Source organism: Anomaloglossus baeobatrachus, chromosome 7 (genome assembly GCF_048569485.1).
Source record: "Anomaloglossus baeobatrachus isolate aAnoBae1 chromosome 7, aAnoBae1.hap1, whole genome shotgun sequence".
NCBI lineage: Eukaryota > Metazoa > Chordata > Amphibia > Anura > Aromobatidae > Anomaloglossus > Anomaloglossus baeobatrachus.
Genome location: NC_134359.1, coordinates 195,345,235 through 195,371,531, shown reverse-complemented (window position 1 = coordinate 195,371,531; position 26,297 = coordinate 195,345,235). Strand labels below are relative to the sequence as shown.

General features: G+C 48.4%; 1 protein-coding gene across 8 annotated transcripts in view; it reads right to left on the bottom strand.

Annotated features, from left to right (window-relative positions):
• The window catches only part of LOC142245262 (ubiquitin carboxyl-terminal hydrolase 22-A), a 179,659-nt gene that overhangs the window by 106,704 nt on the left and 46,658 nt on the right, over positions 1-26,297 (bottom strand). For all 8 annotated transcript variants that reach the window (XM_075317845.1, XM_075317843.1, XM_075317842.1 and 5 more), the window contains one exon: positions 14,220-14,321. In XM_075317845.1, coding sequence (XP_075173960.1) covers positions 14,220-14,321 — 102 coding nt within the window. The remainder of the gene's footprint in view (positions 1-14,219; positions 14,322-26,297) is intronic.

Below are 26,297 nucleotides of genomic sequence, written 5' to 3'. Positions count from 1 at the left end.
TTCACTATCGCTGAGGGAGTGTGAAACTCCATGCCCAGATATGTCAGCGATTGGGTCGGTGCCCGATTTAACCTTGAAAAGTTGATGATCCACCCGAAACTCTGGAGAGTCTCCAGCGCCACGTTCAGGCTGTGTTGGCATGCCTCTTGAGAGGGTGCCTTGACAAGTGGATCGTCCCAGTAAGGATCACAGAGTGACCCTGAGAGTGCAGGACTGCTCCCACTGCTGCCCTGAACTTGGTGAAAACCCGTAGGGCTGTCGCCAGACCGAAGGGCAGGGCTACGAACTGAAGATGCTCGTTTTCAATAACGAAACGTAGCAAACGCTGGTGCTCTGGAGCAATCGGCACGTGGAGATAAGCATCCTGATGTCTATTGATGCTAGGAAATCTCCTTGAGACATTGAGGCAATGACGGAGCGGAGGGTTACATCCGGAACCGCCTGGCCTTCACGTGCTTGGTGAGCAGTTTTAGGTCCAGAACGGAACGGAAAGAGCCACCCTTTTTTGGCACCCCAATCAGATTGGAGGAAAAAACCGTGTCTTGTTCCTGAAGAGGAACAGGGATTACCACTCCTTCTGCCTGCAGAAGAGCATCGGCTCGGTGGGGGGGGGGGGGGAAGTTCTGAAGAATCGAGCCGGAGGACGAGAACAGAGCTCTATCCTGTACACGTGAGACACAATGTCTCTCACCCACCGGTCTGTGACCTGCGGCAGCTAAATGTCGCCAAGCGGGAGAGTCTGCCACCAACCGCGGATGCGGAGAGAGAGAGCTGAAAGTCATGAGGAGACCGCCTTGGTAGCGGTTCCTCCGGCTGCCTTCCTTGGGCGTGATTGAGCCCGGTCGGAATCTGAGCCCCTCTGAGCCTTTTGAGCCCTTTTGGACGAGGACCATTGGGACCTGCCCGAGCCTGGGAAGGACCGAAACCTCGACTGTCCCTCCAGGACAGCATTACTAGGGTAAGTCGCAATGCAGACATTGCGAGGTTAAGGACACCACCTGCGGCACAGATGTACATGTGCTCAAGACCAGCTGCGCAAGACCAGCTGAAATAGCTTAGAGTGCCCATACGGCTGCGAATGCTGGAGCAACCGACACGCTGATAGCTTCACAGACAGATTTCAACCAGAGGTCCATCTGTCTGTCAATGGCATCTTTAAGTGAAGTCCCATCTCCACTGCAACTATGGATCTAGCCGCAAGCCTGGAGATTGGGGGATCCACCTTTGGACCCTGGGTCCAGCGCTTTACCACGTCAGGGGGAAGGGATAACGTGTATCCTTAATACGTTTGGAGAAAACGCTTATCTGGTAAGCGTGGTGTTTCTGAACTGCTTCTCTGAAGTCAGCGTGGCCAGAAAAGTACTCAATATACGCATGAGATACTGAAAAGGGATTTCTCCTGCTGTGAAGCTGACTCCTCCACTGGTGGAGCTGAGGGAGAAATATCCAACATTCCATTGATGGACGCTATAAGATCATTCACTATGGCGTTACCATCCGGTGTATCCGGATTGAGAGCGGTGTCAGGACCAAAGCCCTGATCAGCCACGTCTGCCTCATCATACAGAGTCCTCCTGCTGGGACCCTGACCAGTGATGAAGCCGAGTGCCGCACCCAGCGAGCTAGCTTAGGCTATCTGGGACTGTCGTCCGTGTCAGAGCCTTCACCCTGGAATGCCTGGGACCCCCCCGGAGCACTGATTATGTTCCAAATGAGGGTGGCCAGGGAGCATTAATCAAGATTGCCCATGGCCTGTCTGGACTGCAAAGTCTCTATCCCATGACAATCTATCAGCCGAAACTGCAACTCCGTCCCTGTCCCTGGACAGGGTTCACAGGTGGTTCCTTTGGCCACCTCTAGTAGAGACCCCGGCTGACCCAAGTGCTACAGGGGAGCATTGCACACAATGGGGGTCAGTGGAACCTGCCGGTGGAACAGTATCACATGCAGTAAAAGCAGCATAGAAAGCCTGTGTTGCTTTTTTGCTGCTGTATTCCAGTCATCTATGCAATGTATAGCATACAAGCATAAGTACAAATGACCACTTCAGCACATGCAATACAAGCAGCATAGAAAGCCTGTGCCTTGGCACCCTTGCTTTTTTGCTGCTGTTGTCCAGCCATCTAGGTAGAATATAGCCAAGAGTAGCGACCGTACAGTGCAATGTATAGCATACAAGCATAAGTACAAATTAACACTTCAGCACATGCAATACAAGCAGCATAGAAAGCCTGTGCCTTAGCACCCTTGCTTTTTTGCTGCTGTTATCTCGCCATCTAGGAGGGCATATAGCCAAAAATAGCGACCTACAGTGCAGTGTATAGCATACAAGCATAGAATACAAATGGACACTTCGGTATTTAGTGGGGTCAGCACTTCAGGTGCTGCTTACCGCCCGCCTATAACGCGGATGTGTGGTCGCCAGAGCCCTGTGACTGGTTGCCCAGAGCATGTCTCCGTTCCCCAGCTCGGACTGCGTGCAGGAATGGCTGCCGGCGTCCTGTGAAGAGGGGCGGGCCGTGGGCGTGCCCCAGACAAGAGCGGGAAACTGGCGTCCCACTGTGTCCAGTGAAGGGGGCTGGAGAATGCAAAGCAGACTCCAGCCCTCGGCGCTGACTGTCTGTACAGCGTCCCGCCTCTCCCCTGACTGGCAGGGCTGGAGGCGGGAACGAAACGAAAACTAGGCCGCAAAGCCGGGGACTCGAGTAATAAGCGCGGCCGTCCATGTGCACGGCCAGCGCGGAAGTCCCTGGCGCACCACAAGTCCCAGCCGCGCCACAATGTAAAAAACACCCAGCAGCGGCCGGCGCGGCAGTTTCTAACACATAAAGTCACTCAGCTAAGCTGCAGTGAATAATAGCACGAGCGCTCCACGCTGTTGCCCCCGGCGCACTAACACTCCCAGCAATGCTGGTGTGTGTGTGCGCGCTTGCCCGGGGACACAGAGTACCTTAATGTAGCAGGGCCTGTCCCTGACGATACTCAGCTCCATATCCAGCAGGTTCTCTGGGTCTGTGGATGGAGCCCGGTCTCAGTGCCTGGAGACCTGTAAGATCCCACTTCGCCCAGAGCCCTGAGGGGGGATGGGGAAGGAAAACAGCATGTGGGCTCCAGCCTCCGTACCCGCAATGGGTACCTCAACCTTAACAAACACCCGACAAAAGTGGGGTGAGAAGGGAGCATGCTGGGGGCCCCATATGGACCCACTTTTCTTCCAACCGACATAGTCAGCAGCTGCTGCTGACTAAAAACAGTGGAGCTATGCGTGGATGTCTGACCTCCTTCGCACAAAGCTTGAAAACTGATCAGCCCGTGATCCCACGGGGGGTGTATAGCCAGAAGGGGAGGGGCCTTACACTTTTTAGTGTAATGCTTTGTGTGGCCTCCGGAGGCAGTAGCTATACACCCAATCGTCTGGGTCTCCCAATGGAGCGCCGAAGAAATTGTTAGCACACTGAAACGGACAGGTGCAAGTAGAAACCTGACACCCTAAACAGTGGGTAGGTTCACACAACACTCTTACAGTGGTGTAGACAGGTGCATATAGATACACTGTTACACTGAGTAGTGTAAGGGCTTGTGAACACACTGGTACACCAGAGTAAAATACACGTAGACGCAGACACTGGCACACTGGATAGTGGACAGGTACAGGGAATGCTGGCACACAGGAGTAGGTCAGTGCGTAGAGAAACGCTGGCCCACTGGATAGTGGACAAGTACGAGGAAACACTAGCACACCGATGAAAACTAGTACATAAAGAAACACTGGCACACTGGTGTAGGCCACTGCGTAAAGAAACTCTGGCATGCCGGTGTAGACCTGTGAGTAGAAAAACACTGGCACACCGGATAGTGAACAGGTACATAGAGGCACTTGCACACTGGTGAAGGCTAGTGCATAGAGAAAAGACAGGACAGGGACACTGACACAGGTGGAGATCACGGGCACACAGGTGTACACCAGGGCAAAGAGAAACACTGGCACACTGGGTAGTGGACAGGTACATGAAGACACACACACTGGATAGAGGGCAGGTACCTGAAGACACTGGCGCACTGGTGTAGTAGACCAGTGCGTAGAAAAAAAAAAAAAAAAACACTGGTACACTGGGTAGAGGACGGGTACTTTGAGACACTGGCACACTGGATAGTGGACAGGTTGACATAAAAAGTGGACAGGTCAAAAGAACACTGACCCTGTGGTAGATAGGTACATAAGGAACACTGACACGCTAGTGACCCTACGATAGGTAGGGACATGAGGAACATTAACACACTAGATAGCGACCCTACGGTAGATAGGGAAATGAGGAACACGGACACACTAGATAGTAGGTACAGGAGAGTACGCAGGAGCATGAGACACACCGACAGTGGAAGTGGACAGGACCACAGACCACTGGAGTACTCCTAGAAATGGGTAGGTCTGGGACAGCACATTGGAGAAGGGTAACCTGACAGAGGACTGGTGGTCCCTAGCCGAGCGTGCGTGTAGAAGAGTGCTTTCCTGCACTTGTAGAAGTGGGGGGAATCTGGGCATGCAGTAGTATGAGGTAGCTAATACTCCCGGGCTGAAGTAGTTCTATAGACATATAATATGGGTAACAGGGGAGACAGCTCTCTGTAAGTGAACGGGAACTCAGGGATCAGGAGTAGAAGCCTATGGTAGCAAAGAGTGCTACCAACAAATAGGAGGAAAACTGGTTTAGAGGCATGCTTAAGGTTTTTTTTTTTTGTTTTTTTTTTACATCCGTCTTGTTGAGACTGGGAGCAGGTAAGGGAGGCCCAGGAGAGGCCAGTGGTGCCCGGGCAGCCCGGAGCGGTGACTGAGGGGGAGCTGGGCTGCAGGCAGCGCAGAGAAGCTGTCTGGCTGCGAGGGCGTGCTGGGCCCTGAATCGCACTGGCTGGAGCGCTGAAGCTGCGGCGCTACTTACCAAGCAGGGAGGCTTGGTCTGTGGAGCTGGAAGGGCGGGCAGAAATGACGTCCCCCGGAGGTCTCGGTGCCGACAAGTAACGTCGGGCGCCAGGAAAGAGGGGGGCGGCACCTGCAAGAGGAAGCAGCAGTGCCGGTTTGGGAGCTCGCGCAACACACGAGGCGGGCCAGCGTTTGAAAAGCCCGCGCGCGCAGAAGAATTCCTGGCTGGGGGGCGTGGTTTGGAAGGCGTGCAGACGCTTAGCGATGAGAGGCCGGGACGCTGAAGACTGCGTGGCGCAACTGAGGAAGGAGGCCGCAATGGAGCCGAGGGCTAAATTTTTAAAGTAGGCTGCCGGAGGGGACGCCTATTAGTGAACGCCACGGCCGCGGATGAGCGCAGGGGGACGATCGGGGGAGCACAGGGAGGCCACACTACAGGGGGGGAAAGCTAGGGAGGGGCCTGAGGTAGATGGCTCTAAGGGAGATATCAGGACCCCCTGACCCAAGTGGGAAGGGGCTGTGAGGTTTATATAAACAGGATCCCTCCACCCCTGACCCGGGACGGGGAAGAAGGAGGGGGGAAGAGCAGAGTACTTATCGTGAAGGTCCCGGCTTGTCCTGAGGTGATCCTGGATCCATCCCGGAAGGCGAGCGAAGATATCTCGACGGTCGTCCTGGGCATAGTCGAAGGGAGACCGGAGGGGTACCTCTCCATCCCAGGTACGGTCTTCGTCCGTGTACCCCACAATCAGGCTCGGGAGCGAGAGAGTTTGGGGAGGGGGGCAGGACCCTCCGCCTTTATCAACGACGTCGCACTTTTCCTCACTGCGGATGCACCTCGAACACTCTCCTGTGTTGGAGGGGCCGGGTTCACTGCCAGACAGACACGGAGGACAACAGTAGTGGCAGACGGACACCACTCTGTGCGACCGGTCTCTATGTGGGAAAGCAGGGTGAGCGATTACACCCTGTCGCCCGATGAGCTGTGTCTGAAAAACAAAAGGGAAAACATTAATAAACACAACAATACAAACCTGAGGGGCTGAGAGCAGCCCCTGTGTGTCAAACCTCCTCGGACACTAAGAAAAAACTGATCTTCTCAGCTCCGGTCGGTGGGCGTATACTACTGAGGAGGAGCCAACTTTTTTATTTGCATAGTGTCAGCCTCCTAGTGCCAGCAGCATACACCCATGGTTTCCAGTGTCCCCCAATGAAGCGATTGAAATTTCTCTATGTTAACAAGTGTCGTTTTATACGAGTGCTCTCTCCAAAAATCTACAGATAAATGTCAAAGAAAATTGCAAACATTTTACACAACTACACATTAGGCAAAAATTTGTGACTTTTCAATACCATAAAACTGGAGTAAAGTGCATGATGAATTATCTTAAAGTAAAACTTAGACTGGCACCTGAAAACCTGGATACAATGTTATTACATACAAAATAATATACAATAGTATTACCATGTGACCCTCACTGATTTAATATTATAAAATATATACATATTATATAGTGGTGTATTTAAATAGCTGATGTTGATTTTTATAGTTTTATATTTATTACTGACAAAAACATTTTTTTTCTTCTTTTTAAACGTCAGTAATAAATGTAAAAATATAAAAATCAACAAAGAAGGGAATTTTGTTTACTTACCGAAAATTCCTTTTCTTCTAGCTCCTATTGGGAGACCCAGACAATTGGGTGTATAGCTTCTGCCTCCGGAGGCCACACAAAGTATTATACTTTAAAAAGTGTAACCCCTCCCCTCTGCCTATACACCCTCCCGTGCATCACGGGCTCCTCAGTTTTGGTGCAAAAGCAGGAAGGAGGAAACTTATAAATTGGTCTAAGGCAAATTTAATCCGAAGGATGTTCGGAGAACTGAACCATGAACCAAAAGAACAATTCAACATGAACAACATGTGTACACAAAAGAACAACAGCCCTAAGGGAAGAGGGGCGGGTGCTGGGTCTCCCAATAGGAGCTAGAAGAAAAGGAATTTACGGTAAGTAAACAAAATTCCCTTCTTTGTCGCTCCATTGGGAGACCCAGACAATTGGGACGTCCAAAAGCAGTCCCTGGGTGGGTAAAAGAATACCTCGATAAAAAGAGCCGAAAACGGCCCCTTCTTACAGGTGGGCAAACGCCGCCTGAAGGACTCGACTACCTAGACTGGCATCTGCCGAAGCATAGGTATGCACCTGATAGTGTTTCGTGAAAGTGTGCAGACTCGACCAGGTGGCCGCCTGACACACCTGCTGAGCCGTAGCCTGGTGCCGCAATGCCCAGGATGCACCCACGGCTCTGGTAGAATGGGCTTTTAGCCCTGAAGGAATCGGAAGCCCAGAAGAACGGTAGGCTTCAAGAATCTGTTCCTTGATCCACCGAGCCAAGGTTGACCTGGAAGCCTGCGAACCCTTACGCTGGCCAGCGACAAGGACAAAGAGCGCATCTGAACGGCGCAGTGGCGCCGTGCGAGACACGTAGAGCCGGAGTGCTCTCACCAGATCTAGCAAGTGCAAATCCTTTTCACATTGGTGAACTGGATGAGGGCAAAATGAAGGTAAGGAGATATCCTGATTGAGATGAAAAGGGGATACCACTTTAGGGAGAAATTCCGGGACCGAACGCAGAACCACCTTATCCTGGTGAAAAACCAGGAAGGGGGCTTTGCATGACAGCGCTGCCAACTCCGACACTCTACGGAGCGATGTAACTGCCACTAGAAATGCCACCTTCTGCGAAAGAGAGACATCCCGCAGTGGCTCGAAAGGTGGTTTCTGAAGAGCCTTTAGCACTCTGTTAAGATCCCATGGTTCCAGCGGCCTCTTGTAAGGTGGGACTATGTGGCAAACTCCCTGCAGGAACGTGCGGACCTGCGGAAGCCTGGCTAGACGCTTTTGAAAAAACACGGAAAGCGCCGATACTTGTCCCTTGAGAGAACCGAGCGACAAACCCTTGTCCATTCCTGATTGAAGGAAGGAAAGAAAAGTGGGCAAGGTAAACGGCCAGGGGGAAAAACCCTGATCAGAGCACCAGGATAAAAAGATCCTCCAAGTTCTGTAATAGATCTTGGCGGACGTTGGTTTCCTGGCCTGTCTCATAGTGGCAATGACATCTTGAGATAACCCTGAAGACGCTAAGAGCCAGGACTCAATGGCTACACAGTCAGGTTGAGGGCCGCAGAATTCAGATGGAAAAATGGCCCTTGAGACAGCAAGTCTGGGCGGTCTGGGAGTGCCCACGGTTGACCCACCGTGAGGTGCCACAGATCCGGGTACCACGACCTCCTCGGCCAGTCTGGAGCGACGAGGATGGCGCGGCGGCAGTCGGACCTGATTTTGCGTAACACTCTGGGCAGCATTGCTAGAGGAGGAAATACATAAGGCAGTCGAAACTGCGACCAATCCTGAACTAATGCGTCCGCCGCCAGAGCTCTGTGATCTTGAGACCGTGCCATGAATGCCGGGACTTTGTTGTTGTGCCGAGACGCCATGAGGTCGACGTCCGGCGTTCCCCAGCGGCAACAGATCTCTTGAAACATGTCCGGGTGAAGAGACCATTCCCCTGCGTCCATGCCCTGGCGACTGAGAGTCTGCTTCCCAGTTTTCTACGCCCGGGATGTGAACTGCGGAGATGGTGGATGCTGTGGCCTCCGCCCACAGCAGAATCCGCCGAACTTCTTGGAAGGCTTGACGACTGCGTGTGCCGCCCTGGTGGTTGATGTACGCAACCGCCGTGGCGTTGTCCGACTGTATGCGGATCTGCCTGCCCTCCAGCCACCGATGGAACGCCTTTAGGGCTAGATACACTGCCCTTATCTCCAGAACATTGATCTGAAGGGAGGACTCTGTCGGAGTCCAGGTTCCCTGAGCCCTGTGATGGAGAAAAACCGCTCCCCACCCTGACAGGCTCGCGTCCGTCGTGACCACAGCCCAGGATGGGGGCAGGAAGGATTTTCCCATCGACAAAGAAGTGGGAAGAAGCCACCACTGAAGAGAGGTTTTGGCTGCCAATGAAAGAGAGACGTTCCTGTCTAGGGACGTCGACCTCCTGTCCCATTTGCGGAGAATGTCCCATTGAAGTGGACGCAGATGAAACTGCGCAAAGGGAACTGCCTCCATAGCTGCCACCATCTTCCCTAGGAAGTGCATGAGGCGCCGCAAGGGGTGTGACTGGGCCCGAAGAAGAGAGTGCACCCGTCTGCAGCGAACGCTGTTTGTCCAGCGGAAGCTTGACTATTGCTGAGAGAGTATGAAACTCCATGCCGAGGTACGTCAGTGATTGGGTCGGTGTCAATTTTGACTTTGGGAAATTGATGATCCACCCGCACCTCTGGAGAGTCTCCAGAGCAATTGTCAGGCTGTGTTGGCATGCCGCCCGGGAGGGAGCCTTGACTAGGAGATCGTCTAAGTAAGGGATCACCGAGTGGCCCTGAGAGTGTAGTACCGCCACCACGGATGCCATGACCTTGGTGAAGACCCGTGGGGCTGTCGCCAGGCCGAAAGGCAGTGCCACAAACTGAAGGTGTTCGTCCCCGATGGCGAAACGCAGGAAGCGTTGATGCTCGGGTGCAATCAGCACATGGAGATAAGCATCCCTGATGTCGATTGATGCTAGGAAGTCTCCTTGTGACATCGAAGCGATGACCGAGCGGAGAGATTCCATGCGAAACCGTCTGGTTCTCACGTGTCTGTTGAGCAGTTTGAGGTCCAGAACAGGACGGAATGATCCGTCCTTTTTTGGCACCACGAACAAGTTGGAGTAAAAGCCGCGACCACGTTCTTGAAGGGGAACGGGGATCACAACTCCTTCTGTCTTCAGAGTGTTCACCGCCTGAACAAGTGCATCGGCTCGCTCGGGGGGCGGAGATGTTCTGAAGAAACGAGTCGGAGGACGAGAGCTGAGCTCTATCCTGTAACCGTGAGACAGAATGTCTCTCACCCATCGGTCTTGGACATGTGGCCACCAGGCGTCGCAAAAGCGGGAGAGCCTGCCACCGACCGAGGATGCGGTTTGTGGAGGCCGAAAGTCATGAGGAGGCCGCCTTGGAGACGGTGCCTCCAGCGGTCTTTGGAGGACGTGACTTAGACCACCATGCATAAAAGTTCCTCTGGCCCTTCTGAGGCCTGTTGACGTGGAGGATTGGGACTTGGCTGAGGGCCGAAAGGACCGAAACCTCGACTGAATCTTTCGTTGCTGTGGTCTGTTTGGCTTGGACTGGGGTAAGGACGAATCCTTTCCCTTGGATTGCTTAATAATTTCATCCAATTGCTCGCCAAACAAACGGTCGCCAGAAAATGGCAAACCGGTTAGGAACTTCTTGGAAGCAGAGTCTGCCTTCCATTCGCGTAGCCACATGGCCCTGCGGACTGCCACCGAATTGGCGGACGCTACCGCTGTACGGCTCGCAGAGTCCAGGACGGCATTCATGGCGTAGGATGAAAAAACCGACGCCTGAGAAGTCAAGGACGCAACTTGCGGAGCAGAGGTACGTGTGACCGCATTAATCTCAGATAGACAAGCTGAGATAGCCTGGAGTGCCCACACTGCTGCAAAGGCCGGGGCAAGAGACGCGCCTATGGCTTCATAGATGGATTTCATCAGGAGTTCTGCCTGTCAGTGGCATCCTTGAGCGATGAACCATCTGCCACTGATACTACGGATCTAGCCGCCAGTCTAGAGACTGGAGGATCCACCTTGGGACATTGAGCCCAACCCTTAACTACGTCAGAGGGGAAGGGGTAACGTGTGTCATTAAGACGCTTAGAAAAGCGCTTGTCCGGAAATGCTCTGTGCTTCTGGACAGCATCTCTGAAGTTAGAGTGATCGAAGAACGCACTCCGTGTACGTTTAGGAAACCTAAACTGGTGTTTCTCCTGCTGCGAAGCAGACTCCTCTATAGGTGGAGGTGGGGGAGAAAGATCTAGCACCTGGTTGATGGACGCTATAAGATCATTTACTATGGCGTCCCCTTCCGGTGTATCAAGATTGAGAGCTACGTCAGGGTCAGAGCCCTGAGCTGCGACCTCCGCTTCATCCTCCAGAGAGTCCTCAAGCTGAGACCCCGAACAGCGTGATGAAGTCGGGGAAGGTTCCCAGCGAGCCCGCTTAGCCGGTCTGGGACTGCGGTCCGTGTCGGAGTCCTCCCCGTGAGACTCAGGTGTCACCCCAGGAGCACGCTGCTGCGCAGACCGAGAGGGGCCTGGGGGCGATGAACTCACAGTGCCCGAGGCCTGTGTAAGGACCGATCTGGACTGCAAAGCTTCTAGTATCTTAGCAGACCATCTGTCCCTGACCATCTGAGCCATGGATTGTGACAGCGACTCAGAGTTTCTCAGCCAAAGCTGCAAACTCTGTCCCTACCACCTGGCCAGTGGAGGCCGGGGGTTCTACCTGAGCCGAGGGCCCCACCAGTGCCCGAGGCTCCGGCTGAGCGAGTGCAACAGGTGCCCAGCATTGCTCACAGTGCGGGTAGGTGGAACCTGCAGGTAACATAGCCGCACAGGGGGTAGAGGTTGCAAAATAACCCTGTGTCTTGGCACCCTTGCTCTTTGCGGACGACATGCTGTTGTCTCCTCTGAGAGTGATCACTGAGGGTATATAGCCGAAAGCAAAAACAATGCGGCCGAACAGAGAAAATGTATACAGATATATATATATATATATATATAAATATATACACTTCGGCACCCTGGGGGGACCAGCACCGGTGACCGGTGTGGCTTACCGACCGCCCAAAGCGGTTGTGTGTCCACCAGATTCCCTGCCTTGGGCCTCCCAGAGCTGCAGAGCTCTTCCTGAAATCCTCCACCGGCAGAATGATTGTAAAAATGGCTGCCGGAGCTCTCAGGGGAGGAGGGGGCCGTGGGCGGCGACTAATAAAGTGCGGGAATCTGGTGCCCAACAGTGATCAGTGAGGAGGGAGGAGGACACCAAAGTATGCTCCAGCCCTCACTGTCGACGTCAGGTCGACCGTCCCGCCCTTACCCCTGACTGGCAGGCCCGGGGGCGGGAGATATGGTACTAGGCCGCAGAAGCCGGGGACTAAATTTAATACCGCGGCCGACAAACAGGCACGGTCGGCGCGGTAGTCCCGGCCGTCCTAAAAATACAGCAGCCGCTGCAGTGTCAGTGACACGAGCGCTCCATACACCGTCCCCAAGGGGACACAGAGTACCTTTTGGATGCAGGGCCTGTCCCTGATGATATTAAGTCTCCTGTCCGGCAGATTCCCACAGGGGCTGCGGAGGGAGCCCGGTCCCAGTGCCTGGATGACCGGTTAGGATCCCACTTCTCCAAGAGCCTCTAAGGGATGGGGAAGGAAAACGGCATGTGGCTCCAGCCTCTGTACCCGCAATGGGTACCTCAACCTTAACAGCACCGCCGACTTAGTGGGGTGAGAAGGGAGCATGCCGGGAGCCCTGGGGCCCTCTTTTCTTCCATCCGATATAATCAGCAGCTGCTGCTGACTAAAATGTGGAGCTTGAGTGAATGTGTGCCTCCTTCAACACAAAGTACAAAACTGAGGAGCCCGTGATGCACGGGAGGGTGTATAAGCAGAGGGGAGGGGTTACACTTTTTAAAGTGTAATACTTTGTGTGGCCTCCGGAGGCAGAAGCTATACACCCAATTGTCTGGGTCTCCCAATGGAGCGACAAAGAAAGCTATTTAAATACACCAGTCAAATGTAAATCTGATGGTACAGCAGCTCCTAATAGCCACTAGTAATTCAGTTGTAACAAAGGGTGCGATTGCTACAATATCTCTTTTCAATCTGAACTGGATGCAAAGTAAAAAATTTTTTGCATAAAGACTTCAATATGTATCAAAGTTTTGTGCTGTACATTTATATGAAAAAAAACCACAACAACGACGATGACGACTGCAGTAAGTGAAACCCATAACTGGCAAATTCATATTAAAAGCATTCCAAAAAAGGTAGAAGTCACGGGGCACTCAGCCTTCAGTCCAAGATTTATTGTTCAAAATGAAATAACATGAACAAATATCAGCAAGGGAGGTGGGAGAGCTCAACTGACGCAGTTTCACGCCGACTAGGCGCTTCACCGGGTCCACTTCAAGTGGACCCGTGGAAGCACCTAGTCGGCGTGAAACGGCAGTCCGTTGAGGTCTCCCCCACCGCTCCCCCTCCCTTGCTGATATTTGTTCATGTTATTTCATTTTGAACAATAAATCTTGGACTGAAGGCTGAGTGCCCCGTGACTTGTACCTTTTTTGGAATCTGCATCTAATCCTGGGACTACACACGGAGTGAGCACCGCCCGTCCCAACAAGACAGACTCCACAGGACATCTGTAAGTACACCCCCTCCTGTTTGCAGTGTGGTACCACCATCTAGTGCATTTTCTTTTTTTCCTTGCTGAACAATTCATATTAAAAGCAGGATTGCTAGCAGAAAGTTTGTGTTATCTTCCACATTAGTTGTCCAAACAATTTGATGCAGCTTTGTTAATTACAACAGGTATATTTGGTGGGAAAATTCAAAACCAAATTTCACTAATAAAAAAAAAAAATAAATAAAATATAATAAATATAAAAAAAAAAAAAAAAAGTGTGTGTTTTTCATATTACTCAAGGTTGTGCCATCAAATTGCTGTATATAATGGAGAAAAATATCAGCTTTGTCTCGTCTCTGGACCATGAGAGCATGTGATAAGCTTAGCGAAAATGGTTGTTCTCCGCAACAGTAGGACCACCAAACCACAATAATAATAGCCCAGCATCCGCACTTGCTTGCAGCGTGTAGCTTGCCTGGTAAAGCTCCAATCTGCAGGCCTTGTGTCTGAAGATAGTTCACAGGATAGAAGGTGAAAACCCAGCACGGTCAATTAGATGGCTCCACATACTGATGCAGACTGGAACACCCGTATAGATGAAAATGTGAACAGCGGTATCAAATATGTTACTGATAAAAAAAAAAACAACAAAAAAAAAAATCGCCATATTTGACGCGTTTCGGAACCTTCCAGATTCTTTTCTCAATAGTAGTAATACAAAATAATACAGTAATAATACAGTATGTAATAAAATAATATCCATGTGTTTAGGTGCCAGTCTAATTTTCACATTTAACTGATTTATTCTTTTTATGCTATGTTGGTTGTTAAAGTAAGACTGTGGCCCTGAAATTCTGATTTTAGCACTTTTGCTAATTTATAGTGCACTCCTATGTCACTATGAAGAATTATATCCCTGGATCCCTGGAAGGTTCAATGCAACAACCCACCCCCACTTCCCCCAAAAAGTAAAATCAGAACGTCACTACTTTGCCTACCAATGGTGCAGTTTGTGGTTATTTTCCTTCTCTTAGGGTTATGTCGTAACAGCTCTAGCTCCCTCTTCGTTGGCTCCCAGGTTGAATACTTTTCTCCAACACCTACAAAAGAAAAGACAAACATGAGAAAAGACACTGGCAACAAAGTCTACAAACTTCCAAAAATGGCCGATAGAGGCGGATACAGATGGGAGCGTATTCTGTCCGCATCCTCCACTGCAGTCAGTCGTACAGTATGCAGCACTATTTGTCCTGACATACGACATAACCCATTGAGTGGAGGGGGCTCATCATGCAACAGATTTGGCACCGCTTTTTTCTTTCCTTTTATAAGTCCATAATGCATGATCTGAACAGAGCTCAATGATACCAAGACTATAGTACAGAAAGTAGACAGAAGAATCCATATATTTTAACATATTTAGCAATAGAGTGAAAGCTACACTGCTCAGTACTGTGCGAGATTTAATACACTCCCGACATCCACCACACCACTGGCAAGGCCCTTCCACTGTGCCAACAGCAGAAGGTGTTAAGTGGAAGCTGGTACGACAATGATCACAGCTAGAACAGTTTGAAGACATTTAACCCCTTCACGCCAAGGCAATTTTCCGTTTTTGTGCTCTCATTTTTTCTCCCTTTCTTTTAAAGACTGATAACATTTCGATTTTTCCATCAATATATTTTTTGCGAGACGAGATGTGCTTTTGAATGAAGCCATTCATTTTACCATCTGGTGTATACAGGGAAATGGGAACAAAATTCCAAGGGCAGTTAAATTGCAAGAAAAAAAAAAATAATGCAATTCAACCATAGTAAAAAAAAAACAAAAACAAAACAACTATGTTCACTATATGGTTAAACTGACCTGGCAGTATGGTTCTCCATGTCAGTACGAGTATACCAAACATGTACAGTTTTCTTTCAATTTAATTAAAAAAAAAAAACAAAAAAAAACACGAAAACACCAAACCACTTGATGCTATTTTTCAATGAACCTTAACGATTTTATTTCCCGTGATCTGGGGCTTGCACCCACCGTTCACAGGAGGATCTTCATGACAGACACAGGTGGTCATCCGCTGACCCTTGGCTATCATGACACCCCCTCAGCACCCTGCAATCACATCACAGGGCCACCAATGGGAACGAGGTTAAATCACGAGAGCGGATTTTCAACCCGCTCTCGCCTGTTCAAGTCACATGTCGGCTGATCAGATCTACTGACATGTGCAGGGAAAGATGTGGGCTCAGCGTGCGAGCCAGCATCAACAGCAAGGACACGACCGAGAACGTAAGGGGTTGAAAGAAATCTGTCACCAGATTTATGCCAACTTATCGGAGAGCAGTATAACATAAGGGCAGAAACCTTGATTCAAGACATGTGTCACTTACTGGGCTGCTTGTTGTAGTTTTGATAAAACCATGTTTCAATCAGCAGGAGATTACCAATAGAGGACTAGTAAATCTGCTGCCATAAATGTGAAACTAAATATTCCTAAACTCTGTAACTCCCCCACCTGCCCCTGATTAGCAGCTTTCTGCCTATGCAGTGTACTCAGAAGGCTGCCAGTGGTGTGGGCGGGATTATACAGACCTTAGCATTCAGAGACATGATAGATCTACAGCAGCTAGAGTAGTGATTTTATCATTAAAAATAAATGCAAGCATCATTAGTGATCATCAAAGGAATCAGGGTCTCAGCCCCAACCTCATGCTGCGCCCAGATGGGAAGGCAAAAATCCTGCTGACAGATTTTTTAACTCTTTAGATTTTCCCTGCAATACACAGTAGCAACGTGATGATGGTTGACCGCAGCAGAGGCCAAACTATGGCAGCTCGGTCTGCTTTCTCCAGAAGCCAATTAAACCTTTAGTGACCAGTAAGCTTTTTTGCACTCATTTTATCCTGCCCTTTTTCCAAGAGCCATAACTATTTTTCTGTTGACAGATGTAAGAGGGCTGGTTATTTGCAGGATGATCAGTGATTTTGAATGACACCATCCATTTTTACCATACAATGTACTGAAGAAAACAATATAGGGAAAATAATATGAGTAGATGAAATGGTATCAAAAAATGCAATTGTGCCATTTTTTGGATTTTGTTTGCACAGCCATCACTGTGTGGTAAAAATGTACTGGAAATATGAAAGCCCAGGTCAGAGATTATGGTGATGCTGAACCTGCAATGATGTGTTATTAAAGTAATGAAAACAAATGAAGAATGTTAAAAATATGTCTTTTGGCTTTATATCGCTATTTTCCCAAGACCAGTAACAATATTCTTTAATGGAACTGTGTGAGAGCGTGTTTTTTTGCATGGTGGCTGACATGCCCAATACCAGTTTGGGGTACATGGTCACCACACTTGTTTTTTGTCTCCTCACCTTCCTAAGAAAAAATAAATTGATTAATTTGAGTATGTACTGTAAATACCACAGTATTACATTATATAGTGAAAATCTCTGTCCTGCAGTCCATTCACAGGCTGAGCTTCATAGGAGTATCAGGATGGCAGACTGAAATGACAGGGTATGTCTGCAGGAGGTCCCCAGCTGCCAGGTAATCCATCAGCATGTGGGTGATCATGGATGGGAACGGATGTATGTGAGCACCGATGCACGTTCCATTTAAAACACTACTGTAAGTCTGACAGCAGCATTTAAATGGTTAACAGCTGTGGCCAGAGCCAATTGTCTGCTGCGGCTATTAAACACATGTCGGCTATGTAATATAGCGGGTAGCTACCACGTGTGGAGCGGTCTTCCCTCCTGTGCTCCTTCCACACTTCTATTCCCAAGATGTTTATTAAAGGGGTGGTTCACTACTCTGCAATAGTGGCCACATCCCTGTAAAACTGATAGGGAAGGCTTTTTCTAAATACCTTGTTCAGCCAATTCTGCCTGTGAGCGGCACTATTGCGGTCCGCTCATCCCCATGAAGTGACCCCCGGGGCTCTGTGACCTCAGATTCAGTGATGTCGGGTCAAGTTACAGTTGTTATGAGGTCACTTCATGGGTATGAGCGGACCGCAATAGTGCCGCTCCCAGGCAGAAATGGCTGAACAAGGTATTTAGAAAAAGCCTTCCCCATCAGTTTTACAGAGATCTGGCCACTATTGCAGGGTAGGGTACCACCTCTAACGTTTTAATGGAGGGGCCAAGCCCTACTAAAAGCAGGGTCTAAGAGGACAAGTGTTAGTATCAAAGTGACCAGCTATACTTTTGTAGCAGCAATTTTGCACATTACCGATATGGCCAATCCGTAAGCCTACAGACTACTTTTCTCCGTGGGATATGATCCTAATGAAGACCGCAGAGAAGCAATTGTTTATTACAGCGCTTTAGCATGCATCTCTGATTCCTGAGGCAGTGAGCAATGATGAAAGATACAACTAACAGTAATATTGTATTATCCAGGCTTCAAACAAAGATAAAAATTTTAATGTTATGGTGAAGATTCAACAAGTGGGTCACAACTGTGAAACTGAACAAAGTGTATTGCTTATTTTAAACTTAACAAAAATAAAACATGAAAATTGTGGCGTGCAATATTATTCATCCCCTTTACTTTCAATGCAGAAAACTCACTCCAGAAGTTCATTGAAGATCTCTGAATGATACAATGTTGTCCTAAATGACTGATGATGATAAATATAATCCACCTGTGTGTAATCAAGTCTCCGTATAAATGCCCCTGCTCTGTGATAGGCTATGTGCGCACTAGGCGTTTTTGCCGCGTTTTTAGCGGCGTTTTTTACCGCGTTTTCGTGCTGAAAACGCAGTGACATTGCTTCCCCAGCAATGTCAATGGGTTTTCATAAGTGCTGTCCCCACACAGCGTTTTTTTTTAGCTGCGTTTTTGTGGTGACCACAAAAACGCAGCATGTCAATTATTTCTGCGTTTTTCACTGCGTTTTTCACTCATTGAATTCAATGAGATGTTAAAAAACGCAATGAAAAACGCATATAGCCGCGTTTCTATGACTAAAAACGCAGCTATACACGCAAGGGGTGGGCACTACAGTGACGTGTACAGGAAGAGGATTCCTTCTGTTGGTAAACACAGAAGCATGAATCCTCCCAGTACCGTCACCGCTGCTTCCACCTCCCGTCCTGTGCATGTATGCTGCTGTGCGGCGCCATGTCTGGGCGGGAGGTGGAGGCAGCGGCGAAAACCAAAGTGAACAGTAGAAAAATAAAAAAATGTCATATATACTCACCTGTCCGCAGGGTCCCGGTGCAATGCCCGCTCCTAGCTCCTCCCGGTCCCACCGCTCTGGCTGTGTGCAGTCTCCCCGGCCGGCAGGACCTTGCTTGCAGGACCTGGCGATGGATCACCTGATGCAGTCACCTGACGCATCAGCTGATCGTAGTCTCGCCGGCTTTTTCGCGCCCGACCGGCTATCAGCTGATCCTGCCGTCAGGGGACTTCATCAGCTGATTACCGGCAGCTCCGGCAGCGATCGTATAGGATCAGACTCCTGTCCAATCGATCGCTCCAGGAGCTGCCGGTAATCAGCACAGCACATAAGTGAGTATTATTTTTTTTTTTTTTTTCTACTGATGCATCAGCTGATTGTATAATCGGCTTTTATACAATCAGCTGCTGTGTCATGTGATTCACTTCCTTGAACCTGACACATCATCTGATCGCTTTGCCTTCCAGCAAACCGATCAGATGATATTGGATCCGGATTGGACGGCGCGGGACCCTGACCCAGGATTACTGCGGAGGGGGGTTAATTTCAATAAAGATGGAGTCACTAATTGTGTTGTGTTTTATTTCTAATAAAAATATTTTCTATGTGTTGTGTTTTTTTTTTTATCATTACTAGAAATTCATGGTGGCCATGTCTAATATTGGCGTGACACCATGAATTTCGGGCTTAGGGCTAGCTGATAATATACAGCTAGCCCTAACTCCATTATTACCTAGCTAGCCACCCGGCATCAGGGCAGCTAGAAGAGTTGGATACAGCGCCAGAAGATGGCGCTTCTATGAAAGCGCCATTTTCTGGGGTGGCTGCGGACTGCAATTCGCAGTGGGGGTGCCCAGAAAGCTTGGGCACCCTGCACTGTGGATTCCAATCCCCAGCTGCCTAGTTGTACCCGGCTGGACTCAAAAATTAGGCGAAGCCCACGTCATTTTTTTTTTTTTAATTATTTCATGAAATAATTAAAAAAAAGGGCTTCTCTATATTTTTGGCTCCCAGCCGGGTACAAATAGGCAGCTGGGGGTTGGGGGCAGCCCGTACCTGCCTGCTGTACCCGGCTAGCATACAAAAATATGGCGAAGCCCATGTCATTTTTTTTTCTTTTTGGGCAAAAAACTGCATACAGTCCTGGATGGAGGCTGCTGAGCCTTGTAGTTCTGCAGCTGCTGTCTGCTCTCCTGCATACACTAGTGAATGGAGGATGCTGAGCCTTGTAGTTCTGCAGCTGCTGTCTGCTCTCCTGCATACACTAGTGAATGGAGGATGCTGAGACTTGTAGTTCTGCAGCTGCTGTCTGCTCTCCTGCATACACTAGTGAATGGAGGATGCTGAGACTTGTAGTTCTGCAGCTGCTGTCTGCTCTCCTGCATACACTAGTGAATGGAGGATGCTGAGACTTTTAGTTCTGCAGCTGCTGTCTGCTCTCCTGCATACACTAGTGAATGGAGGATGCTGAGACTTGTAGTTCTGCAGCTGCTGTCTGCTCTCCTGCATACACTAGTGAATGGAGGATGCTGAGACTTGTAGTTCTGCAGCTGCTGTCTGCTCTCCTGCATACACTAGTTCTGCAGCTGTCTGCTCTCCTGCATACAATGAACATTTTGAAGAAGGAAATGACATCAGACCTTTTTTTTTTTTTTTTTTTTTCCATCAACAATCTTTAATGGCATTGTGCACTGATTAAAAACGCAGTGAGTAAAAACGCAGCAAAAAACGCACCAAATCGCGGCAAAAACGCATGCGTTTTTGCCGCGTTTTTTTAGCCGCGGGTACGTTTTTTAGACAAAAACGCACATAAAAACGCAGCGTGAAAAAAACGCCTAGTGCGCACATAGCCATAGTCTCAGCGTTCTGTTTAAAGCACAGAGAGCATCATGAAGACCCAGGAATACAACAGGCAGATCCGTGATACTGTTGTGGAGAAGTTTAAAGCAGTTTTTGGTTACAAAAAGATTTCCACAACTTTAAACATCCCAAGGAGCACTGTGCAAGCGATCATATTGAAATGGAAGAAGTATACCACTGTAAATCTACCAAGACCTGGACATTCATCCAAACTTTCTTCTCAGACAAGACGACTGATCAGAGATGCAGCCAAGAGGACCATGATCACTCTGGATGAACTGCAGAGATCTACAGCTGAGGTGGGAGAGTCTGTCCATAGGACAACAATCAGTCATACACTGCACAAATCTGGCCTTTATGGAAGAGTGGCAAGAAGAAAGCCATTTCTTAAAGATATCCATAAAAAGTGTCGTTTAAAGTTTGCTACAAGCCACCTGGGAGACACCAAACATGTGGAAGAAGGTGCTCTGGTCAGATGAAACCAAAATCAAACTTTTTGGGCACAATGCGAAACGATATGTTTGGCGTAAAATAATAATAATAATCTTTATTTCTATAGCGCCAACATATTCCGCAGCGCTTTACAATTCAGGAGGAACATATACATATCATATACATAAACATATACAAACAAGTAACAATTATAGAGGCTACAATATTTAAAAGGAAAAATGGCAACCCTGCTCGTGAGAGCTTACAATCTACAATGAGATGGGGGGAGGGGCAAGGTACAAGTGTTTATTTAAAATGACAATCCAGCCAGCTCATGGGGGATAGATGATGGCTTCCTGGACCAGTTGGCAAGAGCCTTGAGATGCATTTGGGTGCCAAGGAGTTTGACGTGGGGTTATGTTCTGAGAAGTTGTAGAGGGATTATGTGAAATTAGTTTGGCTAGGGAGTGTGATAGGCCGCCCTAAAAAGATGCGTTTTTAGGGAGCGTCTGAAGCTGAGTAAGTTGTGATTTGTCCTAACTTCTTGGGGTAGAGCGTTCCAGAGGTTTGGTGCAGCTCGGAAGAAGTCTTGGATTCGGGAGTGGGAGGTTCGAATTAGTGTGGATGTTAGTCGAAAGTCATTTGCAGAGCGTAGAGAACGGGTGGGATGATAGACAGAGAGGAGGGTGGAGATGTAGGAGGGTGCTGCACTGTGGAGAGCTTTGTGGGTGAGAACAAGCAGTTTGAATTGGATCCTGTGATATATGGGCAGCCAGTGCAATGACTGGCACAGCGCAGAGGCGTCCGAGTAGCCGTTAGCCAGATAGGTGACCCTGGCTGCTGCATTAAGGATGGACTGTAGAGGGGAGAGTCTAGTTAGGGGGAGACCAATTAATAGAGAGTTACAGTAGTCAAGGCGAGAGTGGATCAGGGCCACGGTGAGGGTTTTTGTCGTTTCCATTGTGAGAAAGGGGCGGATTCTAGAGATGTTCTTAAGGTGCAAGCGGCAGGTGCGGGCAAGAGATTGTATGTGGGAGGTGAAGGAGAGATCAGTGTCAAGTATAACCCCCAGACAGCGGGCCTGCGGCCTAGGACTTATCGCTGTGCCACACACAGAGAGGGAGATGTCAGGTTTAGGAAGGTTGGGAGATGGAGGGAAAAGAAGAAGTTCAGTTTTGGAAAGGTTAAGTTTCAGATAGAGAGCAGACATGATGTTGCAAACTGCAGTCAGGCAGTCACTTCACTTGTGTTCTGTAGTACAGCGGGGGTGAGCTCAGGGGATGAGGTGTATAGCTGTGTGTCATCAGCATAAAGATGGTACTGAAAGCCAAATCTGCTGATGGTCTGTCCAATTGGGGCAGTGTAGAGGGAGAACAGAAGAGGGCCAAGGACTGAACCTTGAGGGACCCCAACAGTGAGAGGAAGAGGAGAAGATATGGAGCCAGCAAATGATACACTGAACGAGCGGCCAGAAAGATAGGAAGAGAACCAGGAAAGCACAGTGTCCTTTAGGCCAATAGAATGGAGCATAGAGAGAAGGAGATGGTGGTCAACAGTGTCGAAGGCTGCAGAAAGGTCAAGAAGAATAAGCAGCGAGTGGTCACCGTTACGTTTTGCTGTCAATAGGTCATTGGTCACTTTGACAAGAGCAGTTTCTGTTGAGTGTAAAGGGCGGAAGCCAGACTGTAAAGGATCTAGAAGAGAGTGAGAGGAGAGGTAGCGGGTGAGACGAGAGTAGACCAGGCGCTCCAAGAGTTTAGAGATGAAGGAGAGATTGGAGACTGGTCTGTAGTTGCTTGTGCAGGACGGATCGAGAGAAGGTTTTTTTAATAATGGAGTAATAATAGAGTGTTTGAGGGAGGAAGGGAAGATACCAGAAGAGAGAGAGAGATTGAAGATTTTAGTTAGGTGAGTGGTGACAACCGGAGAGAGTGTCTGGAGTAGGCGTGAGGGGAAGGGATCAGTAGGGCAAGTGGTAGGATGAGAAGAAGAGAGGAGCCTGGAGACTTCCTCCTCTGTGACTGGGTCAAATGTGGAAAGTGAGCTGGATGGGATGTGGCGAGGGATGGGATTCACAACGCTTAGTGACTGGGAGCTGATCTCTTGGCGGATGTTTTCTATTTTCTCTGTGAAATACGAGGCCAGGTCATCAGCATGAAGGTCTGTGATAGGGGTCTGTGCTTTGGGACTGAGGAGGGAGTGTAAGGTGTCAAAGAGCTTTTTTGGATTGTTGGCTAGTGAGGAGATAAGGGTGGTGAAGTAGGTCTGTTTGGCGAGGTGAAGGGAAGAGTTGTAGGTCCTTAACATGAACTTGTAGTGGATGAAGTTTTCTGGTGTGCGGGATTTCCTCCATAGGCGCTCGGCACTCCTAGAGCATCGCTGGAGAAATCGAGTTTGTGATGTGAGCCAAGGTTGTTTTACTCGGTGTTTGGAGGTTCTGAGGGTGAGGGGTGCTACTTGGTCCAGGGTGCTTCTGAGTGTGTCATTGTAGTGCTTTACAGCCAGATTAGGGCATGAAAGTGAGGAGATAGGGGATAGTGATAAGTGTAGAGAGTCTGTAAGTGTTTGAGAGTCACTGGCCTGTAGGTTTCTGAATGTGTGATAGGTGGGAGTGTGCTGGAGTGGACGACGGTTTGTAAGCTTGAAGGAGAGGATGTTGTGGTCAGAGAGGGGAAGAGGTGAGTTGTCAAAGTGAGAGATTGAGCAGAGGCGGAAAAAGACCAAGTCAAGGGTGTTACCATCTTCATGTGTCTCTGAGGATGAGAGACACATGAAGATGGTAACACCCTTGACTTGGTCTTTTTCCGCCTCTGCTCAATCTCTCACTTTGACAACTCACCTCTTCCCCTCTCTGACCACAACATCCTCTCCTTCAAGCTTACAAACCGTCGTCCACTCCAGCACACTCCCACCTATCACACATTCAGAAACCTACAGGCCAGTGACTCTCAAACACTTACAGACTCTCTACACTTATCACTATCCCCTATCTCCTCACTTTCATGCCCTAATCTGGCTGTAAAGCACTACAATGACACACTCAGAAGCACCCTGGACCAAGTAGCACCCCTCACCCTCAGAATCTCCAAACACCGAGTAAAACAACCTTGGCTCACATCACAAACTCGATAAAAGCAACACAGCTCATCACCCTGAACACACCAGCCTCACTGTCAAACATGGTGGTGGCAGAATCATGATTTGGGCCTGCATTACTTCAGCAGGGACAGGAAAGATGGTTAAAATTGATGGGAAGATGGATGGAGCCAAATACAGGACCATTCTTGAAGAAAACCTGTTGGAGTTTGCAAAAGACCTGAGACTAGGACGGAGATTTGTCTTCCAACAAGACAATGATCCCAAACGAAGCAAAATCTACAATGGAATGGTTCATAAATAAACGTACCCAGGTGTTAGAATGGCCAAGTCAAAGTCCAGACCTGAATCAAATCGAGTATCTGTGGAAAGAGCTGAAAACTGCTGTTCACAAACGCTCTCCATTCAACCTCACTCAGCTCCAGCTGTTTGCAAAGGAAGAATGGGCAAGAATTTCAGTCTCTCGATGTGCAAAACCGATAGAGACATACCCCAAGTTAATTACAGCTGTAATCACAGCAAAAGATGGCGCTACAAAGTATTAACTTAACAGTAATAATATTGCACGCCCCACTTTCCAGTTATGTCTTAAAAAAGTTTAAAATAAGCAATAAATTTCGTTCAACTTCACAATTGTGTCCCACTTGTTGTTGATTCTTCACCACAACATTAAAATTTTCATTTTTATGTCTGAAGCCTGAAATGTGGGAAAAGGTTGAAAAATTCAAGGGAGACGAATACTTTCGCAAGGCATTGTATGTCCCTCAAGGTTTTTAGTTTGAAGATCGATAGGATAGTTTTTTGTTTGAATACATAAAAAGTTTCTAAATATTCACAAGAGATTTTTTGTGCCGTTCTTCTATACTTTGATATTATGTACAGAGTGGGAAGCTGTTTTATGGCATATACACTACAGTTCAAAAGTTTGGGGTCGCTTAGATTTTTTTTAATGAAGCCAACATTAAATTAAACAGAAATACACTATACATTGTGAATGTGGTAAATGACCATTCTGGCTGCAAACGTCTATTTTTTAATGCAATATCTACATAGGTGTATAGAGGCCCATTTCCAACAACCACCACTCCAGTGTTCTAATGGTACACTGTTTGCTGTGTTAGAAGGCTAATGGATGTTTAGAAATCCCTGGTAAACCCTTGTGCAAGTATGTTAGCACAGCTGAAAACAGTTTTGCTGATTAGAGAAGCTATAAAACGGACCTTCCTTTGAGCTAGTTGAGAATCTGGAGCATTACATTTGTTGGTTCCATTAAACTGTCAAAATGGCCAGAAAAAGAGAACTTTCATGTGAAACTCGACAGGCTATTCATTCTTATTCTTAGAAATGAAGGATATTCCATGCGAGAAATTGCCAAGAAACTGAAGATTTCCTATAACGATGTGTATTACTCCCTTCAGAGAAGAGCGTAAAAAGGCTCTAACCAGAATAGAAAGAAGCGGGAGGGCCCCGCTGCCCAACTGAGCAACAAGACAAGTACACTAGAGTCTCTAGTTTGAGAAATCCACGCCTCACAGGTCCTCAACTGGCAGCTTCATTAAATAGTAACCGCAAAAACGCCAGTGTCAACGTCTACAGTGAAGAGGCGACTGAGATGCTGGCCTTCAAGGCAGAGTGGGAAAGAAAAAGCCATATCTGAACCTGGCTAATAAAAGGAAAAAATTAATATGGGCAAAAGAACAGACATTGGACAGAGAAAGGTTGGAAAAAAAGTGTTATGGACAGCCGAATCGAAGTTTGAGGTGTTTGGATCACACAAAAGAACATTTGTGAGATGTAGAACAACTGAAAAGATGCTGGAAGAGTGCCTGACGCCATCTGTCAAGCATGGTGGAGGTAATGTGATGGTCTGGGGTTGCTTTGGTGCTGGTAAAGTGGAAGATTTGTACAAGGTAAAAGGGATTTTGAATAAGGAAGGCTATCACTCCATTTTGCAACGCCATACCCTGTGGACAGTGCTTGATTGGAGCAAATTTCATCCTACCACAGGACAATGACCCAAAGAACACCTCCAAATTATGCATGAACTATTTAGGGAAGAAGCAGGCAGCTGGTATTCTATCTGTAATGGAGGGGCCAGCACCGTCACCAGATCCCAACCTTATTAAGCTGTTGTGGGGAGCAGCTTGACCGTATGGTAACCAAAGAAGGGAATTTTGTTTACTTACCGTAAATTCCTTTTCTTCTAGCTCCAATTGGGAGACCCAGACAATTGGGTGTATAGCTACTGCCTCCGGAGGCCACACAAAGTACTACACTTAAAAGTGTAAGGCCCCTCCCCTTCTGGCTATACACCCCCCCGTGGGATCACGGGCTCCTCAGTTTTAGTGCAAAAGCAAGAAGGAGGAAAGCCAATAACTGTTTTAAATACAAATTCAACCCGAGAAACAACCTCGGAGAACTGAACTGTTCAACATGAACAACATGTGCACCCGAAAAAAACAAATTTCCTAAGAAACAGGGCGGGTGC